Raw genomic sequence first — 14886 nt, 5'->3', positions numbered from 1 at the left:
ATGCATGGCCTTCTTCTATATATTATTAAATAATTAAGTTTTTGTTTTATGAATTCGTCAATTGTGAGGTCAAAATTTTGTAATCTACAATATACTCCTGTCAAAGGCTAAAAGATTTCTATATTCCACTTCTATTACACCATTGAATTAGGTGGTGGGGTGCTGGTGTTACTTTTCCATTACTAATTTTAATGAATATTTTTGCAAATGAGGCATATCTGCATAAAATTATGTAAGACAAGTTTTGAATAAAAATATATATATACTTTGCAAAAATGTATATCTAACACCAGAAATATTTTCGTATTCCAAATCACTACTACAATCTGTCACTAGTAGTGTCGGGTTTATAGAGTGATAAGGCTTGCAGCTAGCATTTATTTAATTGAACTCTTTAATATTCTAGTACAATGTTGTGGTTTTGTCATCCATAAGTTATTAATTATCATTCAACTTAATTATTGTATATTTGTACATCAAATATGTAATAAAAAAAAATCCATGTGGAAAAAAGCAATTAACACAAAACGATAACAATATTATATGTGTCTTGTGATCGATGGTTTTTTATTTTGCTGTATGAGCAAACATCAAAAATGATTTTGTACTTCGAATAAATAATAATAAGAAACGCCCAGATTTTGACATTTTGGGTTGGTAGGTGCAAAATTAATGGTATTCATAAAGAATAAGAAACAATATACTCCAATTGAAAAAGACAGCAACAACGTACTTTGGAAAACATAAAAGTTTATGGGTCTAGGATGAGCTAGTAGAAAAGCCCTTAAGCTAGTTAGCTAGACGATACAAATTCGACCCAGCGACCTAAAAAACAATATACAGTACAATTGGCATAGTACGTTGATTACTAAAGGTAAATTTTTTATATATTATATGGTATATAACTTTAAAGGTTATATTATATGATCAGTCGCCCACTTTGTCCTATGTAACTGCCTCCTGTATGGTTCATCTATGTTAAGATTAATGGTGATGATAACGATATGATATAGTTGTTGCAGAGAAGTAGACATGCGATATTGATCAATACACATACAATTGGCATAAATTATAAGCATATTCCGATCCGCATCATTTAATCACAACTCTATATGGTTTCAAACGTACGTTTTGAACTAAGTTTTACGTGATCAACTACATTTGAGTTTGACTCGGCCTCATTAGATTAAGCTACATTTGATTCATTACATTTATGAACATTGATCACTAAATAATATATTCTCAAACCTAATAGTGTTTAATTTGGAAAAGTCACAAGTTGAGTTTAAGTTAGGATTAGACTCAATAAATGCTCGGCTGAGTCGGCTCTTTAGTTATCAACCTTGGAGAACAAAATATCTACAAAGCAAATTAGAGAGGGGCTTAAAAACTTCATAAGAATGTGAGCGCATTCTTACAACAACCTCGAATTGGATTTTGAGAAATGAGTACGTACGTGAATGAAGTTTCACGCTTTATCATCCAAATCAAATAATATTTTTTTAAAAAATAACAAGCTCAATTCATAAGACGATTCGAGGTCAAATAATTTTTAATTAAAAAGTTCGACTGAATATATCATGATTTTGATATTAAAAAAAAAAACACAACAACAAAGAAGTAAAGATCATTTATGCCCAAAGGTGCAAACAATCAATATGAAGAATATCCAGATGTTTCATAAGGCTAAAATAGTACCACAATATCATATTCTTTAATTAACTATTTATGTTAGGCAAGTATTTGGTATACTATACAAATGATACATAAGAACTATTTAATGATAATAATAGAAAATAATGTATAAATACTAAATAATGCATGTATATATCATAATTTTTGTACATAAATATACTAATCACGTGGTATTAAATTAATCTTTGAGTAAGAAGAGAATCAACGTGGATTTTGAAACGCCGTGAGGAGCCATCGAAGGAGGTGAAGCCACGACAAGAAGTTAGTCCTATTCAGTTGTAGTAGACACGTGGCAAAATATTCTACCACACAACATTTGTAGGACCCATCTCCCTACTTTCATTTAAATGCAACAATTACACTACCACTTCACTTGTACATAGTCATACTCATTTTAGCGAGCTAATATTCATTCATATATCATATATGCATGCAAATATATACAAACTAGCTAAAAGTTAATTTGTTTTTATAGAAAATGGGAAGAGCTCCTTGTTGCGAGAAAATCGGTTTGAGAAGGGGAAGATGGACCGCGGAAGAAGATAAATTGTTATCGGATTATATTCTAACTCATGGTGAAGGCTCTTGGAGATCTTTGCCTAAAAATGCAGGTAAGTTGTACATACTTTTAGTTTATTTTAGCTTGTTTATACGAAATTTCTAATGCGCGAGTGATTGTTTTGATATTAAAATCAATGTTGTGACGTTAAAAATTAATGTTTGATGTATATGTATTAGGATTGCTTCGGTGCGGGAAGAGTTGTAGGTTGAGATGGATAAACTACTTGAGATCAGATGTAAAGAGAGGAAATATATCTACTGAGGAAGAAGATCTTATTATTAAGCTTCATGCTTCGCTTGGTAATAGGTAATTAATTACACTACTTTGTCAAAATTTAAACATTTTAATAAAAAAAAAAATGTACACTTAAGTAGTATATACTTACATATACATCGATTTTAATTAGTTTTAGGTTTTGTAAAAACTTAAATCATGTTTCCATGAAAATACTATTCGTATATATTTGTACTACTTTTGGTCTATAGAAAGAGAATGAATTACGATAGTACTATGTCTCTTATTTCATGAAAATAACATTTGTCGATCTTTAGATATATTATGATACAATTATTAAAATTTATAAGTGATTTGTGTATTGTAAAAATGTACGTATCGTTTTCATTGGTAAAAAATTATTTGAGAAATATATCAAGTATAGTATCTTAATTATGTACGTATAATCGTGTTACAAGTCATGTCTATAATAGAAAAGCATAATAATGCCAATATCAATAAGCGTGTAATAATTATTGGTAGGGCAAAAAAGAAGAAGTAGAAAACGATGGGATTAATTGCATTTTAACTTTTTTTGGGTGCAGATGGTCTTTGATAGCTGGCCACTTGGCCGGACGAACAGACAACGAAATCAAAAATTACTGGAACTCGCATTTGAGCCGCAAGATCTTCCCTACTACTCCATCTCCTCCTACTATTCCCACTAAACGTCGAACCTCTACCCTGAAGAGCAGGAAACCTCGTAAAACATCGTCTAAAGCAAGGACGTCGACAATAATCGACAAACAAAGTAACACGAATCCTTCGAGTGATGGTAGTAGTGTAGGAGAGCGAATACCTGACTCTTTTCCTTCCGTCGGGGAGATAGAGAATGTGTTAGATGATTTTTTCCATGATGCAGGTCAGTTAAATGTGGACCCTGACAGGGTCGTCTTAAATTTAACTGACCAGCAAATAAATGATATTAATATGGACGTCGAAAATAGTGGACAAATAGTTGAAAGTGGTTCCGCCGCAAGCTCATCAACGAATGATAGCAACGAAGAAGGGAAGGAGTTTGGCCAAGATTGGGAATGGGAATGTGATTGGGATTTTGAAATTGGTAATAACATGGTAGGTTTAGGGTTATTAGGGGGTGAGGAAGAAGATGATATTATGTCATGGCCATGGGTTGAGAATCCAACACAAATAGTGGGGGTGGATGTGGAGAAGCAAGATGCGATGATTGCATGGCTCCTCTCTTAAGTAGAATCTTAGTTCTCTTTTTATTGTTTTTCTTGATGGTATTTGATTAGTTGTCCATTGATCTTTATAAGTTTTAGTGCAAAGCTATTACTAAAAACGGTTGAGTAGTATGTTTAGATTGTTGTAAGAATATATAATCAAAGTTATAGTGTGTTTAGTTCATTGAAGTTGAGCAAGCTGCTGTTAGCATTATGTGTTGGTGACTATATATGTGAATTATACATAGAAAGTGGTCTATTTATTTGAATATGTTCAATGATTATTAATAAAATAATACGAGTAGTAATAGTAATATTAGAGTGTATTTATGAGCATTAGTTATTTTATGCATAAAATATATGTGAGTTATTAATAATTAGATATATTAAATGGTATCGACATGCACTACTACAATCTTTGAGATTTCATTATTTTATTAAATTATCTATCTATATCTATAATATTATATTAAAGTTATACCCATGTTAGAAAAGTTTTTATTTTTTAAACATACAAATTTACCATTTTATTTTTAATAAACTAATTTATACAATCATTAATTTTATTTTTTTTCTAAAAGATATTCACTACTCTTTTAAATTAAATATGTTTATATCAAACACCTACACTACTTGACGTATCTGCCGCCACCAACGGTCGTCACCGCCGTCACCATCCGTCGATGTCACCACGTTATTGTCATCACCGCTGCATTGCATGAGTACCATATTTGTATATATTCACAGTTCACATGTTAGGTTTTTTTTATATGATGATAGACCCAGCCACATAAGGCCTTTGTTCCCCCCTTTTTTCTTTCTATAGATTTTCGTTTTTGTCCATAAATGTATTATACAGTACTTCAACTTTCAACCCTTAAATATCCTAATTTTTAGCTAACGTATAAAAGGCCTATTATTTAATTAATAATATAAATAAAAACTGGCCTGTTATTTTAATAAAAAAAACTTACAAAATGTCCTTTTTCAATAGTAGAAAACTTTCTAATTAAAACTTCATATCGCTCTAACGTACTTACGTATGTCATTTTTAAAATGCATTAAACTTTAGGAAAATTATGACAGCTTTTAGGATTGTCATTTATAACTTATTACATGCTTAAAAACTTGTACATTATATATTAAAAATCGCCCCATAATTTTTCTAACAGCAAGGTACATAATATAATACACCCAATTAATTTTTATTGACAACCATAAAGGCTGTCACTAACAAAACCCTAAACTTTATTAGAAAAATACTAGCTAGCTAGTTAAACACTAATCAAAACAAAAATATATATAATACAACCCGGCAAAAAAAAAAAATGAAAAAAAAAAAGAAGAAGAAGAAGAACTCCTCTATGACATGCATGGCTATAAACTAATAACCAGTAGTGTGAATATTGCACTTGAACATTTAATTACCACTGCATACAAGTAATTATTATTATTACTAGTATGTTATGTCGAACACTCAAACGTATATATGCTTATTATGAACATGAGACAAAGTATCCGTATGTTGCAATAATAATATGGTGGGGTGATAGGCCATAAAGTGTGATAGGTCATAGGAGGTGATATGTAATAGAGTGTGATAGCCAAATGCTTTAGCCGTACGGGCTCCGCCCTCGTATTTAAAAATTCGTCGAAAGTATATCTAATGATATCTCTAAGGAAAGAGAATGAAATTTTCTAAACACCCATATAATTTTTATAATTTATCGATGTACAGTTTTTGTGATAAAAGATTTTGAATGAATTTGTTGAATAAAATGATTTATAGAGTAGAAAAAAATGAGTTGTTGAGATTAGAGTAAAGAGAAAAATGAGTGATTGAGATATATATAGATGTATTGTACATTATGCATTAGTACATTGTTAAAAAGTTGAAAAAATTTAGAGGGAACAAAAATGCTTTATCTATATCTATACTTATTATAAATCAAATAACCTTTGTCTAAAATTTTAAGTTTCGACATTTTTTTTCTCAAAATGTTCTTTTTATTTATTATGAGAGCAAGTACCTGCGCGTTGCGGCGGTGAGATGGTGGGGTGATAGGTCATGGAGTGTGATAGCCAAATGCCTTAGTCGTACGGGTTCCGCACTCGGATTTAAAAATTCGTCGAAAGTATGTTGAATGAGATCTCTAATTAAAGAGCATGAAATTTTAAGAACACGCATATAAATTTTATAATTTATCGATGTACGGTTTTTGAGATAAAAGATTTTGAATGAATTGGAGGAATAAATGATTTATGAATGAGAAAAAAAAAATGATTGGTTGAGATTTGAAGAGAGAGAAAGGGTGATATGTAAATATAGACATAATATATGGGCATTTTGGAAAAGTAAATGTTGAAACTTAAAATGTAAACAGGAGAGATCTGCTTTATAATATAGTATAGATAGATTTACCTAAAATAAATATAATACTCCCTCTCCCTCTTCTCAAATTTCAACCACTCATTTTTTTTTCTCTACTCCGTAAATCATTTTATTCTTTTAATTCATTCAAGATCTTTTATCCCAAGGACCGTACATCGATAAATTATAAAAAGTATATGGGTGTTCTTAAAATTTTATGTTCTTTCATTAGAGAGGTCATTCGATATATTTTCGACGAATTTCTAAATCTGAGAGCAGAGTGCGTACGGCTAAAGGCAGAGCCCGTCAGATAGATCTCCTCATCACCCCATCAACATCACCACCACCACCATTACATCACCACCCCGCAATCACCTCCATCACCTCCATAATACACGGGTACCTTTATATCGTAATTGTGTACTTTATTATTGGTATTGTACATTTGTACGTCCTCCAATCCTCTGAAATTGGCAAAGGAATTGAAAATAGAGGCACCCAGCACCCTATAGCTAAAGCTTGCTTGTCCCACGTTTTCTTTCCTTTCTTTCGGACTTTCGGTTGATAAATAGAGAACCCTTATAGCATTTGTCCTTTCACGTTTCATCCATCATTTTCCACTAGAATAATAGAATAAATATATTAAAATGTAACAACATGACAAAATAATAGGACCGTTGATGTTTGTACTAGGATTCCCTCAAGTTCTCTCAACTTGACTAGTCAAAGTTGTGAAAATCTTGATCCTTGAATTAAAATTAAATCTAAGATTCAATCATTAACTTTAAATCTTGGCCCTTGATTTTCAATCAAGGGTCAAAATCCTCCCAACTTGACTACTAGTCAAGTTGGGGGAACTTGAAGGGACCCCCTTCCTTAATGTTTAGTGTGTAGTGTATACCTTCTATAACTACTTATAAAACAAATTAGGTATTTCATTTTTATAATTTCTTAATCTCTTAAAACATTTATAGCATACATCTTTTATCTACTAAATTATCTTTATTAACTCCTTAAATCACATGAATTATTTTACATCTATTATCTATTTTACTGGTCGCTGTTGCCACTACAAGTCGTCGTCGCCGCCACCCACACACCGCCGCCTACACCACCACATTGCACGGGTATTTGTTTAGGAGTTTTTTTAAAGTGAGAAGTGATTCGATGTGAGTAAAAGTGTAAAACCCTTTTACTTTTGCACAATGTCTTGTGATCACCTTTGCAATTGCAATCCAATATATAAAGAGGTAAATTCGTGATGTGACATTTATGTGGTCGGTGGTTTGGTTTTGATCACTTTGGCCAATAATACGATCAGAATTAATGTAAAAAAAAAAAAACGATGAGAATCTATGTTCATCTTTTCTTTTTCCTTGATAAAACTTATATCTTTTTTATTATTTTATATCACAAGTCTAAATCTTTACAATAAATTAGTTGTAATCTTTTTCTAATCTTGCTCTGTTCTATATCACACATTTCACCAATTGGATATAGGAAGTTTGCGTCAAATATAGAAATAATACTGGGGGAAAGTAGAAAACTTTCCAATCGGTAAAAAACAAACAGTTATCCATTTTAACACCGGTTTCTTGTTTAACCGGGGGCCAAACTACACGCCTGTTGACCGCATCGCTTATGTGGTCGTTCCCATCCAAACAATCGGTCCAGTCGTGAAAACATTGAAAAGTTTTCATTAAGGAGGGGTGATAATCATGTCTTGCAAACTACTATACGTCTATACGACATGTCAATATTATATACGTACATTATGCCTAATCCTGTAATTTTTTTATTCCAATGATCACTCTAGTCTTTTTTATGTCCACTTATCACACAACTATCAATCAATAATCATATGACTTATAGAAAAAATAATGAATAAACAAAATATATAGCAAATTAAACACTACCCACTTCCTCTTCGTGACCAACATTGCTACCCCCATTCCCCGAAGATCTCACCCCATGGCTTGGGTGAGATCGCTCACCCATCTCAAGTGTCGAAGTGTTTTCACATAGCGGTGATCACACCTAATTAATTAATATATCAGATATTCTTATATGTAATTACGGTTTCTAAATATTTCGTTATCACAAAACTTTATATATTAAGTTTTCATAAACACTTTTTTACGATTTACCTGTAAAATTGTGAAATGAAAAGAAATATAATATACTCATAATTTAGTTGACATGATTACATATAACATAGAGTGTAATGCTAAAATATCATTCACGGAACAGAATGCTTGAATGACACAACCTATGAGTTACAAACTCGAAAAACTTTGACTCTTGTGCCATCCATTTGAATTCGCAAGAACACACATGATTCACAACAACTCGCGTCGAATACTTTATTGATGCAAATTGCATAGTAGTGATGTCTTTGAATACCGAAGAAAAATTATTTGTATCTTAAAAACAAAATGTATGGTGCTTGTTGATTGATGCTCGTTAATAAAAAAGTAATTAATCAATGATAAATCAATGTCAATTTTGTCATAGTTTGAAAAAGATACATGATGGAAGGTACATTAATTTCATTTACTTTTTAAGGTATAACGTGGAGCACGTTTGAAACTCATTATTAGCAATCCAACATATCAAAGTTCAATGATACAAGTAATAATGCGAGTAATAATAATGAAGCACTTTTTATATTTTTAAATTTTGAACAAGTAGTTGCGAATGGAATCTGCACGGCTTCCCCAATCCCCATCAATTAAAAACAAGTATAGAATTCGTGACTTGAAATTAGATCAGCAAGGGTAACACATGAGTTTTTGGACACTCATATCAGAATTGGGGGTCCTGCATTGGGTTTTATATAAACTAGTCCTAATATTCTTTTTATATTTTATTATTATTTTTTTTAAAAAAAATTCGAATATATCTCATACATGATTCGTGAGTATGAAATAAATTATCGAAACTAAATTATAATAAAGAATAATGATAAATATAATATATGTTTAGTTAGAATTTTGAATTTTAAATTTTTAGATCCACATCATAATCGGAACTTGTAAGCATAGTGGATGATGACAAATAGCCTTGTGATTTTGGATCGTAAATATAAAATTTTGAGTCTTCATGTTAATAACTTATTATGATTAATATAAGTAATTGGAGCTGAAGAATTGAGAAATAAAAAGAAACAATTTATTAATGAGAAAACGATTAATAAAGTCATAATATCTTATGTATTAAGATTCTTAGTTTTTCGTCAATAAAGCCACTTCATAAGATCATATTCAATTTGGTGCAAAACTTGTTTATATTAATAATCAAAAAGCCAAACTTTTACGCCAACTAAACATCACAATAAGGAATTTTATTTAGACATGTTTTGGCTGGGATAAAGATCCTAACTTTTTTTTGTTTGATGCCTGAAATATAGTTGATATTCACGGGTAAACAAAACCACATATAACAATCAATTAACATAAAATTAATACTATAACAATATAATATAGTAATATAATAATAATCGATATACTAATAATAATAATAATAATAATAATAATAATAATAATAACCACAAAGAAAATCAAGAAAAAAGATTAGTAGCTAGCTTACCAATCATATGTTTCATAAGATAAAAAAAAAAAAAATGATGAGTGTAGCGTGATTTAATAGAACAATGATATATAAGCATTGGATATTGGATGTAGAAGTTCTAAGAACTTTAGGATACTAATAGATATTCTACGTTGAATTTTAAATAATGAATATATTAACTTTTAAAAATTCTAGTTTAAATACAGATATAAATGAAATAAAATAATGAATTTAAGAAATATTTTTTTAATAAATATGATTAATTAAAATGACACTTATCGTTTTAATATAACACCATGTGTCGATTAAAAGAAACTGCAATCCTGTTTTAGTTTATTGGTAGATAATGTTTGCTTCAAGATTCTTACTCCATTTAACCTCGAATATTATATTACGAGTATAATTTTATTTTAAAAAAATGATAAATAAAATCTTTAGGGCTTACTAAATGTGTTTCATATCAAAAGCCCCACCGCTTGAATTTTATTATAAATATACAACTATTTAATGTATCTTAAAAAAATACTTATATCTTCGTTTAGCAAAATCCATAATTATTTATGCTTTAATAAAATCTGAATAAATTGATAGAGATAGTTTTTATTTTAATCCAACATATTAAATGCATTCAACTTTTATTGATTTTTAAATAGGAGTGCAATTCATCATCGTTCTCATATGTATATGCTCTTGAGAATTTGTTATATGATTTAAGTTCTTAAAAAGAAATCATATCATATGAATAAAAATAATTTAACTTATGTAAATTAAAAAAATATATTACCTTATTATGTTGAGAAAAATAATAGTAAACGAAAGATTGAATATTTGAAGTACACATGGACGTTAACTCGAAAAGATATAGTATGAGAATTAAAAAGTAATATATTTATTTATCTAAATAAATAAGAAATCATAGATACGTAAAGACTTTTAATTTGATATGGAATGTTCTTAAGTTTCCGTAATAGTTATAATTATTAATGGTATCTAAAATATAGGATTATTTATTAATACAAACTAAAAAGACACGTGTAATTTAAATATTACGCCATGTGTCGATTAAAAAAAGCTGCAATCCTGTTTTAGTTTATTGATAGATATTATAAATTATAAAACTTATATGTAATAAATTTTAAACTTAAAACATAATTGTTTAGAAGTATGAACATATACCATAATGTTGTTGGGTGCCAGTAACAATGGAAAGTCCTTCCAATGAGAGCTTGGATTCATGGAGACTTGGATCGAGTTCTGAGAGGGAGAAGTTTACCTAATTGTCATGCCTTCGGATGAATTAATTGAGAGTTTTTCCTCTTAATAGGTATTGGATGAAGGGGCTCAATCTCTAACGGGACCCGATTAAGACAATATAGTTTAAATCCCTCATTGCGATATTTGATCTGCACCTGTCACAAAAAAGAGTATTAACATAATACTTTATATTTCAAGCATAATTGTTTGGAAACATAAACAGCTTCTCGTAGGTCAAAACTCGAGTCAACTTTGGTCAAAGTTTTTTATTTTTATCTTTAGAAAACTTTTACTAAAATATAAATTTATTCTGAGTCGTCCGAGTTTGATCAAAGTTTGACCCGAGTCTTGAATGTTGGCCTCTATTTAGTGTGATCCAACCAGCTCCAACATGTGGAGGAGGCGATCCTAAGTTCGAGTCTAAGTTCTCGGTTGAGTTGGTCCAATTTTACAGTACTGCCTAAAGGTGAGAGTTTTATAACACTACTGAGTTCTCGGCCATTTGTTTTATTTTTGAGATTTTTATTTGACAAATAATAACAAACTTTCTTTTTACTACTGGATATATGATTTAGTTAATATTTACTTAAAGGTTAGATATTGTAACACAAGTATTAAGGTAAAATAAATAAGACAAGATCTTGATCATTAGATTATGGTTCAATTGATGAACAAAGATTCACGAAGCAATTGATGCACGATAATTTTCATGATGCACGGTAATTTTCAGTGAAGAGAAACCTATTATTTTATTTTTGTACTTTAATACTTGTTTTGTTTTATCTAAAACCTATTTACATAATTTGATGGTTAGTTACACATTTTGATATGTTTAACAGCCTTAACTAGTACACTATAGTATCCTGTTTTACTTTACTCATTCATAAAAGGAAGAAAAACAAGAGGAATGGAAGATTAATAATTACCAAAAAAAGGATTTATTAAATAACAAATAAAACTTATATAATATGATTACATTTTATCAGTTTCCCAATTAGTCTGAGACATTTTAGTTTGAACCAAGTAGTTTGAGTATATATAAATTAGGCGTGTGCCAGCACGATGCGACGACGATGGTGCTAACAACGACAGTGTGGTGGCTACGGGTAGTGATGGCGATGGAGCTGGTGAAAGAGAGTGGAGGCTCAATGAAGCCGTATGTTTTAGGGTTAAGATTTAGAATATGCTTTAGGGATAGATACATGCACGGTTAGGATTATGAAAAAAGAAAATATAAAAAGTGTTGAAATTAGTAATTAGGGGTATTTGGAAATAATGAGAAAAATGCTTAATTTTTTAAAATCTTGATCCACTTTGCTTTATAAAAGACTAGATGGGTGCCCGTTTGATGCAACGGAAAAAAAATTTTCAAAAGAAAAAAAGGTGAACGACATAAACCATAAAAAAATGAAGATACAACAAAGAATTGTCTATCATTATTTTCTACAGACCAGCACCAACCACATATGGCAATATAGCAGGTGATTTGTGTCCAAGTCCTCACTAAAACCAATATGGCAATCTGTTGTGTTCATTCCAATACCATGTTTTCCATGTTGGTCTTTTGCCCGAGCCGAGTACATTAGAAGACTCAGATTTACTAGAAGAGTGTGCTACAAATCTTCAAATAATCAAACTCTGTTAACATGGATAGATTACAAAAGAGTTATAAACTATAAATCAATGATTACAATTAGTAACCAGAATATGTGTTAAGTTTCATATATGTATGTAAACAATTAATAGCTTAGCATTTAACGACTAATATTTAACTAGAAAAAAGGGAAGCCACCACTCTACATTTATTTGGTTGCAGTTACGATAAATTGTCCATCACATTGCCCGGGAGTGTGTACTTGGAACATCAATAAAAAGCCAAATGGCAGCAGGTTCTCTGCAAAAAGAACTATGAGTCGAATAATAAGTGACCACAAAAGCATTTTCAAGTTTTACGTTTATATAGGAGCTAGAATAAGACCTTCGAGTTTCACGTCAAAATCCTAAACCATATGAAAATCATATAACCCTTAACCCAAAGAAAATAAAAATAAAATTGAAAAACTAATGCACATGGCAATTGATCTTTACCCAGTACCTCAAGCATCAAACAATATTACACTTGTTCAGAAGATGAGACTTTTGATGGGGTTGTGTTGAGCATCAACATGTAGTGCCTTCGAAGTTTTATCCATTGAACCAAGTTATCTGATTTTTAAACAAATGCATATCCCCATATACTCGATAATATCACACCTCGGTAAAAACTTCCTGGACCTGAAACAGTATCCTTACAATTAACAAAACAGACCCACAGTTTAGTACAATCATATATGCATAAAATACATTACGTTTGAAACCAAGTATCACAAGGAATAAATAAAATACTAACCATTTGAATAAGATGATCACACTATACATCTGTTAAAAAGTTTCGTTACAAAATAGCCCTGCCCCTGTCCATGAATTCCACAAAACTTTTAAATTAATATAACCACATGTTTACATTGTATTGTAACCGGAAATTATAAAAACAACACTGAATTTTAAAGCTAGGATCGTAGGATACCATAGAATTTGAGTGACCCGTATGAATTTATAACACCATTTTGTTTGCTCATCCAAAACCCTCCAAAAGTATTAAGAAATCAAACCTAATTGATGAACCCTCAAAACTAAGAAAACTCAATGTACCTTCTTGAAGAAACCGATGAGGACTAAAATCTGATCAAAAACATTAAAAAAAAAAAAGGCATTCCATTCTGATGGTGGTGGTGGCGTGCGGTAGGGATGATGGTGGTGATGGCGGCCGGAGATCGAGAGGGAGAGGGTTAAGGTTGTTGGAGCAAAGGAGGAGAGTTTTTGGGCGGGAATTCTGAAAGTCTGAGTTGATATCTGAAAGCGTTTTGTTTTAACATCAAGCCAGAATCCGAGAATAGGATTGTAAACAAACTCAACAGTTTACAAAACATTTGGTGGAAAGTTATTTCGTTTTCGTTCGTTTAGTTAAAGGAACGAACATGACCACAAAAATCTATTCATTTAGTTAAATGAACAAACATGAACAAAGCTCTCGTTCGTTCATTTATATTCATGAACGTACCATAACAATATGAACGTTCCATAATCTGCTCGTGAACGTTCATTCATTTATGTTCGTGAAACGTTGTTCATGAACAATAGTTCATTTATCTTCATGAACATTTGTTCGTTTATGTTCGTTTACATATATTAATACTTAATCACTATCCTTTAAAAAAAAGTTAAAATATAAATAATTCTTTTATTTCATACATAATAGGTTGGGTATTGTAAAACAAGTATTAAAGTAAAATAAATAAGACAATATTTTAACCCTTAGATCATGGTTAAATTGATGCACGAAGATTCACGAAGCAATTTATGTACGATGATTTTTATGATGCACAGTGATTATCACTGTACAAAAACCTATTGTTTTATTTGTTTTACATTAATACTTATTTTATTTTACCTAAAATCCATATATAATATATGTATATATATTATTCATACCTACTTATCTATATTCTAAGAAAAATTTAAATCTACATACTTATTCTTTTTTATAAATATTTTGTTCGTTTGTGTTCTTTGATTAGTGTTTGTTAGTTTGCATTTGTGAACATTCGTTCACGAACACAAAATTCACGAACACAAACAAACCAACGAACATGAACAAGCCATTATATTTGTTTGTCCATTCGTGAGCACGATATTATATTCGTTTATCTGTTTATGAACCGTTCAATAAGTTAAACGAACATTAACAAGCTCTTGTTCGTGTTCGTTCGGTTTGTTTACAGTCCTATCCGAGAATCGTGCATAGTATGTTATGATCCGAATTGATTTAACACAACTTAGACATTATATTATATATATATATATACACTAAGAAGTTATATTTATGTACAAGTGTTTTATGCATGAATGTACAAATTATTATAACATATAATAGTTTT

At 30.3% G+C, this 14886-nt stretch overlaps 1 protein-coding gene across 1 annotated transcript; it reads left to right on the top strand.

Annotated features, from left to right (window-relative positions):
- Positions 1 to 2083: 2083 nt before the first annotated feature.
- Positions 2084 to 3928, top strand: LOC122582118 (transcription repressor MYB6-like). Its single transcript, XM_043754477.1, has 3 exons — positions 2084 to 2306; positions 2434 to 2563; positions 3076 to 3928. The coding sequence occupies exons 1-3, from the start codon at positions 2174 to 2176 to the stop codon at positions 3734 to 3736; spliced, it is 924 nt and encodes a 307-aa protein (XP_043610412.1). The 5' UTR covers positions 2084 to 2173; the 3' UTR covers positions 3737 to 3928.
- The last annotated feature ends 10958 nt before the right edge of the window (positions 3929 to 14886 follow it).

This window comes from Erigeron canadensis, chromosome 9 (assembly GCF_010389155.1).
Source record: "Erigeron canadensis isolate Cc75 chromosome 9, C_canadensis_v1, whole genome shotgun sequence".
NCBI lineage: Eukaryota > Viridiplantae > Streptophyta > Magnoliopsida > Asterales > Asteraceae > Erigeron > Erigeron canadensis.
The sequence above is the reverse complement of the archived record's forward strand: the minus strand, read 5'-3'. Positions and strand labels throughout refer to the sequence as shown.

Excerpts from the sequence above, each read along its gene's own strand:
- LOC122582118 (XM_043754477.1), top strand. The coding sequence starts at position 2,174 with ATGGGAAGAGCTCCTTGTTGCGAGAAAATCGGTTTGAGAAGGGGAAGA. Across the intron at positions 2,307-2,433 it reads ATCTTTGCCTAAAAATGCAG|GATTGCTTCGGTGCGGGAAG; the intron begins GTAAGTTGTACA and ends TATATGTATTAG. Across the intron at positions 2,564-3,075 it reads CATGCTTCGCTTGGTAATAG|ATGGTCTTTGATAGCTGGCC; the intron begins GTAATTAATTAC and ends TTTTGGGTGCAG.